At 48.2% G+C, this 18,318-nt stretch overlaps 1 protein-coding gene across 1 annotated transcript in view; it reads left to right on the top strand.

The window, feature by feature from the left end:
* XYLT1 (xylosyltransferase 1) overlaps positions 1-18,318 on the top strand; it is a 349,260-nt gene that overhangs the window by 93,773 nt on the left and 237,169 nt on the right. The window contains 1 exon segment of the mRNA XM_070363107.1: positions 7,936-7,974. Within this exon segment, the coding sequence (XP_070219208.1) occupies positions 7,936-7,974 (39 nt within the window).

The raw sequence follows: 18,318 nt of genomic DNA, 5'->3' as shown, positions 1-18,318 counted from the left end.
GTCTTATACTATTCGGAATATAATACAAGAGTTCTCAGGCTTCAGTCTGCCTGACTTGCCCAAGAGTGTCTAATAAAAATGCAGATTCTTTGGATCCTTGCCCAGAGAGCCTGATTCAGTAAGTTCACACTATTGGAAACACCAGGATATTGGTTAAAGGACCAGTTTCTGGCAGTGTACAGACCTGAGCACCAGACCTGGCCCCATCCCTTATCAAATCTATGTTCTCGAGCAAATTGTCTTGCTGGAGCGTTAGTTATCTGATCTGTAAAATGGGCAGTTTGAGACTTCCCTTGCCAGGGTTACAAGGAGTTCACGTGCTTGACACAAGTAAGCTTTCAAAATGAAGTAGGTAACTTTACCCACTCACTGCTGTCCACTTAGGTACAATAGTCTTCTTTGATGGCTCAGTGGGAAAGAATCTGCCTGCAAGGCAAGAGATACAGGGGACGTGGGTTCGATCTCTGGGTTGGGAAGATCCTCTGGAGGAAGAAATGGCAACCCACTTCGGTATTCTTGCCTGAAAAACCTCAGGGACAGAGGAGCCTGGCAGGCTACAGTCCATGGGGCCACAAGATTCGGATAAGACTGAGCAACTAAGCATGCATGCACCCAGTTATGTACAATAATTCTCAGTCCAGAAGAATTATGATCGAGTAGGGTTGGGTGTGGAGGGTTATGTCTTCGCCTTCACAAGCCTGGAAGAAGAAAACAAAGGGACGATTATCTTTGAGTTTCTAGCCAGAGACCAAACATTTGAAATATCTGGTTTTAGTTAATGTTCACAACAGCCTGTGATATGATATCCTGTTTTCAAGACAGGAGGTGACTGTGCATCTGAGTTGGTGTGAGACGGTCCAGGTTCACACCTGTTAAGCTGGTGTGATTGTTACCAATGCTCGTTTTCACTTACAGAGTTTGCCAGACAATACAGTCTATGCTTTGCTGTCTTGCAGTAGCTCTGTAGGAGAAATATAGACCCTCCTGTTAACATCATGTAAATGAGAAAGTAAAGCTCACAGATGCTATGAGGTTTGGCTGAGGTCACTGGTCTAAGTGGTTGTCATCTGCTGACTCACACAGTTCTTGGGAGCAAAGCCTTTAAAGAAGTGATTCAGTTAAAATGTGGCTTTTAGAAGGGATTTCTAATCTAGTCTGAGGGTTTCCCAGATGGCTCAGGGGTAGAGAATCTGCCTGCCAATGCCAGAGATGTGTGTTCGATCCCTGGGCCAGGAAGATACCCTGGAGAAGGAAATGGTAACCCACTCCAATAGTCTTGCCTGGAAAATCTCATGGACACAGGAGGCTGATGGGCTACAATTCATGGGGTCACAAAAAGAGTTGGACACGACTGAGTGACTTAAAAACAACAGTCCGGTCTGACTGGTATCTTTATGAGAAGAGGAACTTTGGGCACACAGAGACACCCAGAGGCTCCTGTATGGAGTAAAAAGACTATGTGAGTACACAGTGAGAAGGCAGCCATCTAAGCAGAGAGGCCTTCAAAGAAAAAAAACCCTGCTGGTGCATTGACCTTGGACTTCTAGCTCCCAGAATTGTGAGAAAATAAGTTTCTCTTGTGTAAGCCACTCAGCCTGTGGTACTTTGTTATGGCAGCCTGAGCAAGACTAGAACTGGGCTTGTGCATGATCTGAACCCAGGGCTGACCCCTAACCTGTATTCTTTTCCCACAAATGATCCTTCTTTACCCTGTGCCCAGCCTGCAGTACAAGTGACCACATCCAGTTAGGCCTCTGGCCTGGCATCCATGCTCAGCTTCCTCTGGGTGCTCTCACCAGGGAGTGTTTCTCCAGCAGGCAGCGGTGCTGAGTTTTTGATCCCATGAAGAGCTCGTTGCATTTCCCAAGGTGCCTGCTATTGAACAGTGATGAGATTAGATCCAGTCTCCGGATGGTGGAAGCTCCCTCCTATGGCGAATCAGAGGACTCCCTGGGCGAGTGCCATCAGCCTTCTGCAGCTTCGTCCTGGGTGTGTCTGTGCTGAGTCTTACTGGGGACCCATTGTCTATCTGCTGACTTGATGGGCCTCAGGGGGGACCTGACTCAGGAAGCCTGAGTCACATGTTTGTCACCTATTTCCCAAAGACTTTGCTTAATGCCCAAGAACAAGCACTATCTTATGATATCTCATATCATATGAGATATACATATGATGTCTTATCAAAGACAGGGAGGAGAAAGCCCCTTCCAACTTGTAATCAGGCTCCCGCCTCATTTAAACAGTTAGCTTTGGGATAGAAGGGCACACAGGATCCCTTTAAACTCAGTTCTGTCTCCCTCATGGTGCCTGCCAGGCAGAGTGCTAGCTGCTGAGTTGGAGCATAGTAAACTTGTCCAAGTGTGTGTGAACGAGGCTTACCCGGGGCTCAGCATGACCAGGAAAGCCAGAAACGTTTGATGCAAGCCTGAAATGAAAATGAACAAATTCCTCCTCTTCTCTCTGCATTCTTTATAAAAGCTTAATTGCTTGTTAAGATTAGGCCCGTGGCCCTGATGGGCTCAGAAGTATCTGAGCCTGGTTTCCCTGGTCATACAAGCAAGACTGTTGAGGAGCAAACAAGTTTGATTTCTCCAGGACCTGTAATCAGGCTCCCGCCTCATTTATACAGTTAGCTTTGGGATAGAAGGGCGCACAGGGTCCCTTTAAACTCAGTTCTGTCTCCCTCATGGTGCCCGCCAGGCAGAGTGCTGGCTGCTGAGTTGGAGCCTAGTAAACGTGTGTGAACGAGTTTGGCTAACTCTGCATGGTTCATGCTGTGGCACAGTGACTGCATTTTGTTTTTAGTTTTGACATGTGTGCTAATTTCTATCAACCGTGTCCACTACCTTTTTTAAAAATACAGATGCTCAAAAACGATGCCAGTCGTTAAGGTGGTACTTAACCTTTTACTTCCTGTATTCTTCCTTTTGATAAACATTATCTAGGTTGCAGGATTACTTTGTCTAAGGTAGGACTGTATTGTCTGATAGAGCTACTCTAAAATACCCCAGGTTTCTTGAATACAGGGCATTGGGACTGAATCCAGGCTTCAACAATATCTGTGTAAACTTGGACAAGTTGTTCAATCTCTGTGGTCATCAGTTTCCCCATCTCTATAATGGGAATAGTAGTAGTGCCTACCATAAAGGTGTTACAAGGGGTAAATGGAATGATGTGTGTATAGAGGTTAAGCCACGGCCTGAAACATGGTATGACGTTAACAAATTATTAGCTGTTACTTAACAAGTAACTTAGTAAGTTACTACTAGTATTCATGACTATTCTGAATCTTGGTCAAATAATATGCCCATGGAATAAAGTTTAGAATAAACCAAAGGAATGGGAAATGTCTTTCTCAGAGCAAGGAGGTTCTGAGTGATGACCCCCTTTAATGTTATCGTGCAGCTGAAAGTGTTGGTCGCTTAGTCGTGTCTGACTCTTTGTGACCCCTTGGGTGTAGCCTGCCAGACTCCTCTGTCCGTGGAATTCTCCAGGCAAGAATACTGGAGTGGGTAGCCACTCCCTTCTCCAGGGGATCTTCCTGACCCAGGGATCAAACCTGGGTCTCCTTCATTGCAAGTGGACTCTTTACCAGCTGAGCCACCAGGGAAGCCCCAATATGTTGTAATGGCGCCGAAACAAATTCAGAGGAACTGGTATATTTAGTGCAGAGGGCTGAAGGCTGACTCAGAGGTAGTACCAAATACTGATGGTGAATGTTTCTTTGCTTGGTGTAAGGTCCATCTCGAATGGAGCCTGGTACATAGTAGGGTCTCAGTAAATGATAGCTATTAGCTGTAGTTATTGCAGGTTCCTGGATGTATTTGCAGACTTAGGGAGAATATGTATCTTTTCGTTTCCAAGGCTGGACTGTATACAATACATTTTAGTTCTATCAAGGTCTACCTTGGAGAGTATATTCACCACAATGGCGCTGTGTAACAAGTCAACCTGAAATGGCTTGAGACAACAGGCACATATTCTGTCTGTGAGTGAGGTGGGCTCGGGTTTGGCTAATCGAGGCTGGACTTAGCTTCAAGCTGCAGATTGGATCGGGTCTGCCCCGAGTGCCTCTAATCCCCCTTGGACCAGCAGGCTACCTGGGGTGTATTCTCCTGAGCTGACCGGCAAAAGCACAAGAGGTCATGCTCAATCATGCACACACATTTCAAGCTTCCACGATGTCTTAACTGCTAATGGGCAAGCCCAAGTTCAGGGAGGAGGAAGCTTGCTCTGCAAAGAAATGCACGATCACATGACCAGAGGGTGTGGATCGAGGGAGTGGTGAAAATGAGGGCCACTGATTCCATCTACCCAGTTCCCCACTTGGCTTCCCCACTTTGTCATTGCAGTAGATGATATGAAAGGGCTTTCCTTGCTTTAGGTGGTTCCCTGGTTCTCGGTCCCCCCATTAAGATTCTAAAAGCTCTCCACTGTAGCATCCGAGCACGTTGCGAATTCCCCGTTGGTCTCCGAGAGCCTTTCCTCTGACAGACAGGAATTTACTCTACTGTAAACCAAAGAGTCCCAGTTTAGACAGACGCGATGGATTAGGCAGACAGCATCATTGACCCAGTTCCACTTCGTTAGCCTTTCCAATTAAGGAGGATGTTACTGAAAGTGAAACCTCACAGAGATACCGTCATACCTTGAATCCTCTGGTCTGAGCCTCTGTAGGCAGAGTCTTATATCTCAAATGTGCACAGAGGGAGGGGAGTGAGTTTGTTGGCCAGTGAATCTTAAGTGTTAATGACATGGCCGTTTGTGAGTTACTTTGTCTGTCTTCTTGGCTAAATAATTAACATGCTAAATAGATAGCATTTTTGCTTTTGTTTTTCCAGAAGCTTTTTAATGAATATTAATCCTCTGACCCTGCACCCAGAGGATCTCTGATCATGGAACACCAGATAGTTGGTGCAGCATTGTACCCATGGATCAGGCTCTGGGTTTTGTCAACACGGATGTCAGAGGTTTCCTGTGGCTTCCTGGGAAAGTCTTTTTCAGTGAAGTTGTTCATGGGGTTCAGGATGGCATTCTCCCCTCTCCCCCGCCTCCCCCATGGGATTCTGAGCAGTGAAGCGTAAGCCCCAAACAACAGCCAAATGTGCTGTGAAGTACAGCTTAATTAATCTGGGCATGCACCCAACACCCCATCCAATGCTTTGCAAGGACCTGGCCTTAAAAAATGAAGCTAATGTCTGAGAAGCAGCTTCTTATCTTCCAGTCAAAATCTGGATGCTGGGATCGGAATAAAGAGAGGGACAGACAGACACACAGAGGCTGACTTGAGCTGAAGCACAGACTTGCGTGCTGTCTCCCATTAAACAGTGTGAGTCTGACCCATGCTGCCCAACATGGACCATGGCCTTGCCTCCCGGACTAGAATGGGCCCTGCACAGTGTACTTGGCCTGACCCTGGGAGCCTGGGAGCACAGGGTTCACTCTCTCTGCAGACAAGTGATACAGGAGCTGGCTGGGGGTGCTCCGAAGGATGCTAAAATAATGAGCCTCACTTGAATAAAGAGTGGTTCGGCGAAGGTTCTCCCCCGCTGTAGTGGCTACCTCTTCCCCCTTGACAAGGAGCTGGTAAGGGTTTGAAGACAGAGGGTTGCAGTATTTCTTACAAGACTTCTTAGGTTGTTGTTGTTGTTGTTTTAATATTTGTTTGTGTGGCTGTGTTGGGTCTTAGTTGGGGCACGTAGGATCTTCCTTGTATCTTGTAGGCTCTTTAGCACATGGACTCTCTAGTGTTGATCTTGGTTCCCCCAGCAGGGATCGAACCCTCATCCCCCTGTGTTGCAAGGTGGATTCTTAACCGCTGGACCATCAGGGAAGTCTTTCTCCAAGTTTCTTTGTGGGCCAAGGCTGCAGTGTGGGAAGAGGGGGAAAAATGCCCCTCAGTATCTTCTTGGGGATGAGGAATGTTCAGGGCCAGGGTGGAGTGTGAAAATGAGAGTGAGATGTCCTCTTGGCATCAACCTCTGAGCTGCACCATTGAAGAGACGCTGGGAATTAGAACTGAAATTGGGAGAGAAGAGTCCCTTGTCTTGAAGGAAAGGTCAGAACAGACCAGAAAGCAAAGCATTCCTGGGGTTAGGTATCTGACCCTCATCAGAACAAGGCATCGTTATCAAGATGCCACAGGGGAGCAGTGATCAAGAAAGTGAGTGACAGTTACTTAGGATGGTGAGGGGTTTAGATGTTCCAGTCTCTCTACACTTTCTTTCTTTTTTAATTATGGAAAGAACACCTAACATGAGGTCTGTCCTCTGACCGAAATTTTCAGTGTACAGTGCCATGTTGCTAACTCTAGGCTCTATGCCATACAGCAGATCTCTGGAGCTTATTTGGCTAGTGGGACTGAAACTTCATACTCGATACATAGCATCTCCCCACTTTCCCGCTCCTTCCAGCCCCTGCCAACCACCCTTCTACTCTCTGCTTCTCTGAGAGTTTATTTTAGTTGCCTCATAAAAGTGGAACTATGAGATCTGCACCCCCATGATCCTGGAAGCCAAATTCTTAATAGCCAAAACATGGAAACAACCGGTATGTCCATTGACAGGTGAATAAAGAAAATATGCTGTATATATATGTGCTGCCTGCGTGCGCAGTCGTGTCTGACTGAGTGACCGACTCTTTGTGGTCACTCAAAGGTCACTCCCATGGACTGTGGCCTGCCAGTCTCCTCTGTCCATGGGATTTTCCAGGCAAGAATACTGGAATGGGTTGCCATTTCCCCCTCCAGGGGATCTTCCGACCCAGGGATGGATCAAACCTAAGTCTCCTGCGGCTCCTGCAATAGCAGGCAGATTCTTTACCACTGAGTCACCTGGGAAGCCCCATATATATACACACAGTGGAATATCATTCAGCCTTCAAACAAGAAGGAAATCCTGCCATTTGTAACAACACGGGTGAACCTTGAGGACATTGTGCTAAGTAAAATAAGCCCATCACAGAAAGACGAATAAGGCGTGATATCTACATTTCCTTCTTGTTCACAGCAGAGGGCAGGGGCTGGGGCGAATTTGCATGCTTTCTGGAAGCCTGTGTTGGAAAATCTGCTTAGATAAAGCTTCCAATTGAGTTTGCCCTTTGGGGCTCTAAAATCATGCCCATTCTCAGGCAGAGGCAGCTTGAGGTTACTTTCCCAGAATCATGAATCCAAGATGATTAAGTGCAGGGCCAACATAGTCGAGACAAAAATAGCCTTTATGTGCTGAGTTTCCTGTTTTCTTTGGAATCCACTCGCTGAAAACCGCTACCTCCTCTCCAGGCGTCCCTTCCTCCTGTGTACCCACCCTGCCCCCACCCCGGAGTTCACGTTTAATGACCCGAGAGAATTTACCACCGAGCATTTCCAGTCAATTGGCTTTTGTCGAAAGTGAATGAATGGGACTTTCTCTGGCCTTCTCCCTCCTGAAAGGAATCTTCCCCAGCCCATTGGAATGTGCCCCACAGACCGGGAATTAAGCTCCTTCTTGTCCCTCTGTCTTGTTCCTTCCCTCATTCTTTCCCAGATCAGACACAAAGTGGTGGCCTTGCCCCTCATCGGGACTTTATATTCTTTCAGGTTTATTTCTAATCCTCTTGTGGACCCATCTTCTCCCTCCCGTCGATGCTTTGAGCACACTTTGAGATGCTCTGCGAGGGGGCTTTGTTTGTTCTTTCTTTACACTTGCACTTCATCTTCTTGCGTGATCTCCTGCGGGTGTCCCTGCAACCTCCTAGTGAAAAGTTTTATCCTCCTTCCTCATGTGGGTGTGGGAGGAGGTGGAGAATGTCGCATGGAATGGGGGCGACAGAATGGGGACACCCTCCCCGTGTGGTTGCTTGAGCACTGCAGAAGTACAGCTTTGTTTTAAAGTGGTGCCAGGGTAGTAGGTTACATTTCCCCCCCATTCACAGGCATTTTCTCCTTTTTTCCCACAGGAGCCACAACCAAGCCCAGTGATCACCCTGGAGACCCAGGTGAGTACCTCCCCATGGTCTCTGTCACCTTCTCTGCCCTGATGCTCAGAACCACCTCTCCAGGGAGCGTTTATCAGCACCCTCTTGGCTCCAGGACTCAGAAAAATGGGACAGACACATAACGGCTGTCTTGCTGCCCTGTTGAGACACTGTGTGTGCACCCGGGTTCTGAAAGCACTGTGGGAAGAATCAGACCTGTTTTTCTGAGTTTTCCTCCACCCAGTGGTCACCAGGAGGTGAACGCAGAGAGCAGAGGCAGGGAGGGGTCATGCGGGGAGGGGTGGCTGCTCATTCACGCCTTGGGTTTGGAGAACTCTCTCCCTTGGGCAGTTAGTTGCATCCTTGTATCTGCTTGTGCATTGGGCCATTCTGAGGCCTCTGAATCACAGTGGCGTTCCTGTGTGGGGTGGGTGACCAGTGGATCTTGTAAGGAGGGCCCTTACTGTCTTCTTCTGCTTTCCTGGGCAGCTGTGAGTCCAGCAGACTCAGGTGGAGTCCTGGAGCTGTGTCTTCTGGCCTTAAGGGGCTCTGACCCACTCAGCCTCCGTCTCCCCATCTGCAATGTAGTTACCACAGGAATAGCCCTGCAGGGCTGTGATGAAGATGGCAGGGCACGGTGTCTGTAAAGTCATCAGTACACGCTAAGTGCTTGTGAGTGTTAGCTTTTTAAACCAGTGGAGTGCTTCCCTTTCTGATGGGACTTGCAGGAGGTGTATCTTTGTTTTTGTTTTTCTTTTAAACTTCTTATCTTACATTGGGGGGTAGCTGGTTATCCAAAAATGTGATAGTTTCAGGTGAATAGTGAAGGGACTCGGCCATACGGATCCATGTATCCATTCTCCCCTAGACTCCCCTCCCATCCAGGCTGCCACATAACATTGAGCAGAGTTCCATGTGCTCTACAGTAGGTCCCTGTTGGTTATCCATTTTAAATACAGCAGTGTGATATGTCCATCCCAAACTCCCTAACTGTCCCTTCCCACTGGCAACTGCAAGTTCGTTTTCTAAGTCTGTGAATCTAAGGAGGTGTATCTTTGGATTGATCATTTCCTTAGCCCTGTGGATTGGTCAGATACTAAAGAGAGAAGACAGGGTGCCTCCCAGCCAGCACCCCACAGCTAACAGTGTGAGATAGGCGAACAAACGTAGCTGAACTTCTCAAGGCTCTTCAGTGACTACTGCAGCTCCAGGGACCGCCTGCCTCCAACTCTTTACCCTCATCACGAGCATCTCTGCACTGTCTTCCCCAGGGGAGTGAGAAGCAAGCCCACCCTACTCCTCCTTCCTTCATGGAAGGCCAGAAGTTGTGAGGAAAGTAGATTCTCGGGGTTCCTTTGGGCTCTTTTGTCCTCTCCCCACATCCATTTACTTAGTTGGCTTCAGAAGTTTTAGTTGCTCGGTTGTGTCCAACTCTTTACGACCCCATGGACTGTAGCCCACCAGGCTCCTCTGTCCATGGAATTCTCCAGGAAAGAACACTGGAGTGGGTTGCCATTCCTTTCTCCAGGGGATCTTCCCAACCCAGGGATCGAACCTAGGTCTCCCTCATTGCAGGCAGATTCTTCACCATCTGAGCTGCCAGGGAAGCCCAGTCGACTTCAGGGATAGCCAGAAAACAGAGCAAGCATGAAGGAGCAGTGGTGGGATTTTAAGGGGATAAATACCCAGTTTTAGCTCCTCTTTGACCATCTTCTCGTCTGCTTTTTCCCAAACTCCTGCCAGTCAGGAGGTGATGTGGCTGTCAGCTCAGCCACATTTGCCATATGTGAATTGTGTAGTTTGTTTATCCTAAGTCACCTACAGTACATTTTCCCTGACATTAACTTGTTTTACTTTAAGAAGTAGACTTACCCTAAACTGATGATTCCCAATCAGGAGTGTCTTTGACCTTCAGAGGATGTTTGGCAATGTCTGAAGACATTTTTGGTTATCTCACCTTGGAGGGGGTTCACTACTGGCATCTAGTGGGTAGCGACCAGAGAGGCTGCTAAATATCCTACGAGGCGCAAGACACCCCCACAGGAAAAATTATCTTGCCTGAAATGTCGGTAGGGCTGAGGTTGAGAAATGCTATCTCAGGGAATAATATTGGTGAAATTACAAGTTTGAGGAGCCAGTTATGTTTTGTTTTTTTTTTTTTGCAGAACTTTTAATTTTGAATTAATAAAATTAAAAAGCTCCTTTGGGTGCCCTTTAAACTCATCACAGCATCCTCTCAGATTTATGTGCATTGCGCTTTGGGAAATGTGTCTCTCCCCGGCCTACCCCATGGATTATGAGATGCTGGCCCTTCTCTATCAGTCCTTCCCCAGAGAGAAAATTTATGACTCAGAAAACCCCTGGGCACATAGTCTGCACCCAGAATTCTGGAAGCCAATCTGGGATGCAGTAGCCTAGATGGTTCTAGATGGTTCTGGATGGTTCTGTCCTTGCCCCAGCTGCATCTTTTACTATGGAAATTGCCCCACCAGTTCTGCAAAACCTCCATGGGCAGGAACAGTCTGCGTGCCCTGGCTCTGGCTAGTATGTTGTGCGTAACAGTTCCCCCACCTACACAGTGACCTCTCCCACAGTTACATCCATGGGCCCCAGGTACCTGAGCCCTGGTTTGCCAGGTAAGCCAGCTGTGGCACGCGGCTGGCTTTCTGCACTGGTGCCATGCTGCTGGGGAAATGACTCAATTTGTCTCCAGACAACAGTCCATCAGTCTCATCTGGTGCTCGGTCTTTGGGGAGCCATAGGATACTGTTGTCTTTCCCTGAGTTCTGATCTCGGATGTTAAAGAGATGTTGGAACCCAACCAAAGTGCAAATGTGTTCTTTGTAACTGTTGGCATAAGCCCGTGCTCCACTTTGACTCTGTGCTGGGCCTCAGCCCATTGTGGGACTCACGAGGGGATCTTCTTCAGCTGCCTGCAGGCAGGGCAGATGAGAGGGGCAGAGGAGAGGTTTTCTGGCAGAATGTGGTGCCCCAAATATCTCCCATATGGCCTGAGCGAGATGGCAGATGTGGCCGAGTGTGGAAGAGCCAGCCAGGCAGAGGTGAGTGGAGGATATCCTCTAAGCCCTGGGTCAGCGCCCCCTGCCCACCCCACTTCTCCCCGCCCCAGTCCCCTTTGCTCCCAAGAAAGGCATCACCTGCTCCGTCCTGGAACCCAGGTGCCACAGGTGGGCCTGACTTCGAGATTTCATTGTGAGCTCTGTCCGTTCAGGCCACAGTGGCATGGTTTGCCCAGGGCTCAGCCTGCATTGGGACGTTGGGCCAGCTGGGGGCCCGTCCCTCCACGCATCCTCTGTCTCCCTGGTACTCACGGCCTCGGCTCCCACCCAGTGTTCCCAGGCAGCTGTACCCAATTGGGGGAGATGCTTTGATTGGCTGCCGAGGCCTCTTCTGCTCTCTGCAGTCAGCACAGCCAAACTTCGCATCTGTTGGCATCAGCAGGACTTTCTCTGCTTAACAGCCAGATTAATGAATGAGGAAGTCGAATAATCCCTTGGGTCAGTTTTCTCTCGGCAGGCTGTCCCTGGGGGTATGGAGGACTCCCTGACTTGCAGTTGTGAATGCATTTCTGGTCTCCAGATGGTGGTTACCCGGGAACCAAGTGATCTAGAGATGCAAAAAGAATGTCTGATAGGAGTGTGGATTTGGTTAGCAGCGCTGGTGTGAGGCCCACTCTTACTGACCTTTGCCATTTGCCAAGAACTGATTTCCCCCACCAAATCCTCAAATGCCATTATTCCATGGGTCTTTTCATGATATCCAGCTTCCAGATGAGGACCCTAAGGGTCAGAGAGGTTAAGTTAACTCGCCCAAAGACACGTAGGACCTAGCATTGGTGAGTATCAGACTTGGGGCCATATGACATTGGAATCTATCTTCTCAACCTCTCTCCTATTTTTCCACAAAAAAAAAAAAAAAAAAAAATTGCTTTGGCGTCGACAGAGGATGGGATGGTTGGATGCCATCGCTGACTCAATGGACATGAGTTTGAGCAAGCTTAGGGAGTTGGTAATGGACAGGGAAGTCTGGCATGCTGCAGTCCATGGGATCACAAAGAGTTGGGCACGACTGAGCGATTGAACTGAACTGAACCAGTAGAGAGACTTGCTAATGCTCAGAAAAGCTGGAGGGATAAGCTTGATGTATGCGCCCCAAGGTTGGTATAGATAGATTGTGCTTTGTACAGTTTTCTGCAGATGTACTTAGGTAAGTAGGTACAGGAATGACTGATAGATGGTAGGTGGGTAGATGTATAAATAAATAGAGATAATGCTTCCTGTGATGCCTACTTCTTTGACAGGTTGCCACTAGGCTTGTGAGTAAAAGGGTTTAAACAATGGACCCAACAGAAAATTTATTTTAAAAACAACAAAAATTAAACATCTTCCTGTGCAGCAATAGTGTTTTGGTGAATTTGAGTGCTTATTATTAACTTTTCCTAGGCGGCACAGTGGTGAAGAATCTGCCTGACAATGAAGGAGACATGGGTTTGATCCCTGGGTTGGGAAGATCCCATGGAGTAGGAAATGAATGCTCATTGATTCTCTCTTTCTCATTGATCCCCTAGATAGTTCATCATTTCTGAGCCCACTCCTGTTGGCAAGGTCTCTCATCATTTAATTTTAGTGTCTCTGCTTGCCTTCCTGTCACCCCCCCTCCCCAGCATCATCACTGTCAATTAGTTCGTGGCCTCAGCGCCAACACTGAGATCCCCTGGGAGTGGTAGTAAAGGAACTCTTCCGTAGAGTGAAGATATATCAATCTGCGTCTCTGTGAGATTGGCTCTCCTTGGAGGGGAGCAAACCTTCCTTTACTCTGAGATTCCTCTCCGGGTCTGAAGATCAAGGGCATCAGGAGGAAAGCTCCTGACTGCTCAGCCTTCAACAACCTACCTGGTCCTTGAATTTCTTTGGTCAGCCAACAGAAGGTACAAGGGCAGGGAGTTACAGTCACAGTATTTAAAGATAGTGCCAGGGTCACTGCGGATGTGAACAAAGCTCCCGAAGAAAACGAGCAGTGGGTGGAAGGAAATCCGTCCAGGAGAAATTCATCCATTTATCCAGGTGGTTAGGAGAAGGCAATGGCACCCCACTCCAGTACTCTTGCCTGGAAAATCCCATGGACGGAGGAGCCTGGTAGGCTGCAGTCCATGGGGTCGCTAAGAGTCGGACACGACTGAGCGACTTCACTTTCACTTTTCACTTTCATGCATTGGAGAAGGAGATGGCAACCCACTCCAGTGTTCTTGCCTGGAGAATCCCAGGGAGTGGGGAGCCTGGTGGGCTGCCGTCTATGGGACTGCAGAGTCGGACACGACTGAAGCGACTTAGCAGCAGCAGCAGCAGCATCCAGGTGGTTACCCAGCAAATAGTTCGGGGTCCAAGAGGAGGCTCGGCCTTGATGCTAAAGACACAGCAGTGAACAGGACAGAAGGAGCCTTGCCCACGGACCCCCATGCTGCCTGGGGGAGTTAGTGAGTTTAGGAACAAGTAAATATGCCCATACTTTCAAGGAGTATTGAGTAAACAAAAACACCACCAGTGTGTCTGTAAGCGGGAGTGACCAGATACCGAAAGGGGGAAGGTGCTCACGGAAGTCACTTTCTAGAGGTGAGTTTCAAGCTCAGGAGGTGACCGCTGAGCTGAGAGCTTACAGTGGTCAGAGTTAACCAGGCAAAGAGGTGGCCCTAATCCTGTTTGGAGACTTTTTCACATTACATCTGAAATGAAGTGGAAGTTGCTCAGTCGTGCTCAACTCTTTGTGACCCCCATGGACTATACAGTCCATGCAATTCTCCACGCCACAATACTGGAGTGGGTAGCCTTTCCTTTCTCCAGGGGATCTTCCCAACCCAGGGATCGAACCCAGGTCTCCCACATTGCAGGCGGATTCTTTCCCATCACATCTGGGTTCCTGTAAAAATGGTGCCAGTTTTCCTTAGAATCAAGTGTTAGCTCCTTGGAGCTCTTTCAATGCCTTTGTGGCATTAGAACGTCAGGATGAATAAGGAATTACCTTTCTCAGGCAAGGGTGAAGGGCAAGAGCTGAGGTGGGACCCAGGGAGAGGGGCTTAAATTGGGGGCTGTCAGGTCAGACTAATGTCTGGAACAAGCATTTTGACAGGGAACTCCTGATCCGAGCAGTGCTGATCATGGGACTTCCATGAAAAATCAGCTAATCGTCATCATCAGCTAATCAGCTGGCTTGAGTTCAGCTGAATTGAAGTCTGAGTCTAAACTAGTGGTTCACAACTTAGGGGCAGTTTCACTACCTTCACGCCTGGGGACATTTGTTGACGTCTGGAGACATGCTTGATTGTTATAACTTGGGGACTGGGGAGAGTTACTGGCATCTTGTGGGTAGAGGCCAGGGATGGTGGTAAACACCCCACCATGTATGTAGTCGAGAATGTCAGTAGTGCCAAGCGTGAGAAGGGCTGGTGTAACCTCAGTTGCTATGTGGACAGCTTAGTTTACAAAGACAGCCCCGGCCACGTAATTGTGACCATGTAGAGGGCATAATTTGTTCCTTCCTTGGTGTTGTCTTTGTTTGTGTTTAAACATCACCCTCTCTGGTTAATATCAGACCTCCGCCTCCAGCTCTTGGCCATGACACATCCACGCCACAAAGCCTCTAGGTCTGAGTTGCCAGAGAGTGACTGCACGCATGGTAATGACTCACGGTGCTTATGAGCGTGTGCACCATGAGTGGAAAAGGGAAAACACCTCTCAGAGATGGTTTCCTGAGAGATCCGAGGGCCCAGCAGTGCAGAAAATATACAGCATTTTTTTTTTTTTTTTGAGTTAAAATGCCTAGCTATTTGGCTGGATTTGGAGAGGGTTGGGCCAAGGCTTTTGGACCAATGGAGCAAGACTTGTGAAAAACTCAGCTTTAAGGCCCAGTTCCTCTTTCAGAGGCAGACCACAGCCTCCTCTGTGCAAACTTCTTTCTCCCAAAGCTGTTCCCCGATTCCCAGGATTAAAGCAATTGCTGTCTTCTCGCCTGGCTTCCAGCTCTGGGCTTCGATTAACCTTTCCCTCCGTGGAGAGTGGTTTGGGGAGTAATCAGGAGCCTCTGAATGGCTCTTACCTGAATCTCCAGCCCATTAATTCTTATGGTACCCGGCATCTGTTGAGAAGACAGTGAGAGCAAATTGCTTTGCAGCCCATCTGCTTTCCTCCTGCCAGCCTCCTTGGGGGAGCAGGACCTCTCTGGAGCAGACAGGGCTGGTTTTGGGACCAGACAAATCCTTCCACCACAGTCTTTTCCTCTGGTTCTGATTTGCCGGGTCTTTAATTAGCCTTGGTGGGAGGGGTGGGACAGGGAGGTGACCAGTTGGGCCCCTGCCCAGGCTGGGACTTGGCTCACCAGGCAGGGAGGCTGGACTGGGCAGGAGAAACATTCTCAGAGAGGGTTTGCGGTCCTATGGCCATGGTGCTGCCCTAGACTGCATGACTCAGGGCACATGAATTGATGCAACATTCCACAAATAGCCAGCAAGTTCCCCAAAGGGTAGCTACATGCACAGTTTTGAAAAATAGATTGTGTTGAGGTCATTATTCTTCCGTTCTTGGTGGGAGATGACTTCTTCCAAGACATTGAAAGTTTGAATTTTAGCCCTTGACTGAGAACACTTCAAACTGTAGCTCTTGTCAATAATGACCAGTGTATTGACACAGCAACTGTATGTTCACTCTGAGCTGAGAACGACCCATATAATTGTGTATTTAGTACTTTTAGCCAGCATTCTCTAAGCACTGTGAACATGGCTGGGCAGTTTTCTAAGTAAGCTCTTTACGTGGATTCACAGCTGTCTCCTGGGGAGATACTACTGTCATCCCCATTTTACAGACGAGAAACTGAGGCATAACCAGTCAGGCTGCTTGTCCAATAGCTAACGCGTGGAGCAGCCGGGATTTGGACCTGGCAGTCTGACTTTCATTTATCCGGAAATAGGTGGCGCTTGTGGTAAAGAACCCACCTGCAGTGCAGGAGACATAAGAGATGAGGGTTCAATCCCTGGATCGGGAAGATCCCCTGGAAGGGGGCATGGCAACCCTCTCCAGTATTTTTTGCCTGGAGAATCCCAGGGACGGGGGAGCCTGGTGGGCTGCCGTCTATGGGGTCGCACAGAGTCGGACACGACTGAAGTGACTTAGAAGCAGCAGCAGCAAAGGTGATTTAAGGCATATGAGAGGGAAGGTGTGTCTAAGTTATATGCAAACACTGTGCCATTTTATTTAAGGGACTTGAGACGCTATGGATTTTGGTCTCTGTGGGGAGGCCTGGGACCAGTTCCCCCAGAGATACTGAGGGAAGATTGTATACACAGAATACATATAAGTGTGTGTGCATGTTAAGTCAGTTCAGTCGTGTCTGACTCTTTGCGACCATAGCCCACCAGGCTCCTCTGTCCGTGGGTTACATTATAGTAATAATATGTTATTATATTAGATGTCATATGTTATGTATTAAAAAATATAATTCTGTTTCTGTATTTAATTTATATCTATCTAATTCATGTACCTATCTAATCATTATCTCACATGTATCTATATCTAATGTATATGTGCATTATATTGCATACATTATAATGTGCATGTGTGTAGTGTGTACAATATAACATACATATGTTCCATATAGATTAGATAGCTATAGATAGATGGATAGATGAGATAGCTATCTCCCTCCCTGTATCAGGCAGGGAGATACAGATTAGATATAGAATACATGTATTAACAAATATGGTATAGCTGTGGGCTTCCTTTGGTAGCTCAGCTGGTAAAGAATCTGCCTCCAATGCAGAAGACCCCGGTTCAATTCCTGGGTCAGGAAGATCCCCTGGAGAATGGATAGGCTACCCACTGCAGCATTCTCGGACTTACCTAGTGGCTCAGATGGTAAAGAATCCACCTGCAATGTGGGAGATCTGAGTTCAGTCCCTGAGTTGGGAAGATCCCCTGGAGGAGGGCATGGTAACCTACTCCATTATTCTTGCCTCGAGAATCCCCATGGACAGAGGAGCCTGGCGGGCTATAGTCCATGGGGCAGCAAAGAGTTGGACGTGACTGAGTGACTGAGTACACAGCACAGTCTGTAAGTAAACAGGCCTCATTAATACCTCAACTTTACGGACAGTATAGGGTAAGGTTGACAGTAAGTAAAAGTAAAAGACATGACCGAGCGACTAAGCACAGCACGGCATGGAATAGCTATAAATGTAGATAGAGACCTAGAATAGACATAGCTATAACTACAGATAGAGTTATAGGAGGGGCTTCCCTGGTGGCTCAGATGGTAACGAATCTGTCTGCAATGCAGGAGACCTGGATTCTAGGTATAGTTATAGATATAGTTGTAAGTAGAGATGGAGAAAGAGGTAGTGATCTCTCGCTTGGCAGTCCCCAGCAGTCAGGTTTGGAAATATCTGGCTATACAGAGTGAATTCCAGGTGTGCAGCTGAGGCTCCGTGCAGTGGGAGGTCCCCCTGCAGAGAATGAGCAGAGTGGTCACACCGTGAGGAGGAGACACATTTCCTGTCCAGCAGATACATCATCTCAAAGAGCCCCCTACTTCCAGCTCAGAGGGGAAGCCCACAGTGCGCCCAGCTGAGCAGCAAGGAGCACCGCCAGATTTGCTTTGAATTACACACTGGAGGTTTGATGAGGAGGGACTGCTGCCGATTGGCACACAGAGCACACATGTGCACGCTCAGTCACTTCAGTCATGTCCCACCCTTTGCAACCCCATGGACTGTAGCCCTCCCGGCTCCTCTGTCCATGGGATTCTCCAGGCCAGAATACTGGAGTGGGTTGCCATGCCCTCCTCCAGGGGATCTTCCAGACCCAAGGATCAAACCCGTATCTCCTGTGGCTCCTGCACTAGCAGGCAGGTTTTTTTTACCACCAGCATCACCTGGGAAGCCTCATGAGTTTTGAGGCTTAGTCTGTCTTCTCCATGGAGTCTTTGGGTAAGGCAATGTGATCCCGGGAGCTTGAAAAGAAAAGGTTCCAGGGCTAGAATGTTCAGGCTGGGTTTGAAGATTCTAGTTATCGGGGTAATTTGGCCAAGAAAATTGCTTTCGCATAAAACAGCAGCATGACGTGGGTCCCGGTGGAGGATGGACATTCAACTCCCAGGGCCCAGACTTGGAGGATTTAGGAATGCAGAGCATCTGAATGCTGTTTCTGCAACATCGCTCGCATGTTTTCTCCATGCTAGGACATTGCTAAGTGCTCTTTATGTGTCACCTTATGTAATCGTGACCTGGGGAAGGGACGTGTTCCTCTCCCTTGCAAGTGAAGACACTGAGACACTGACAGGTTAAGTCCTTGGTCCAAGACC

The sequence above is a fragment of the Bos mutus genome, chromosome 25 (genome assembly GCF_027580195.1).
Source record: "Bos mutus isolate GX-2022 chromosome 25, NWIPB_WYAK_1.1, whole genome shotgun sequence".
Lineage (NCBI taxonomy): Eukaryota > Metazoa > Chordata > Mammalia > Artiodactyla > Bovidae > Bos > Bos mutus.
The sequence above is the reverse complement of the archived record's forward strand: the minus strand, read 5'-3'. Positions and strand labels throughout refer to the sequence as shown.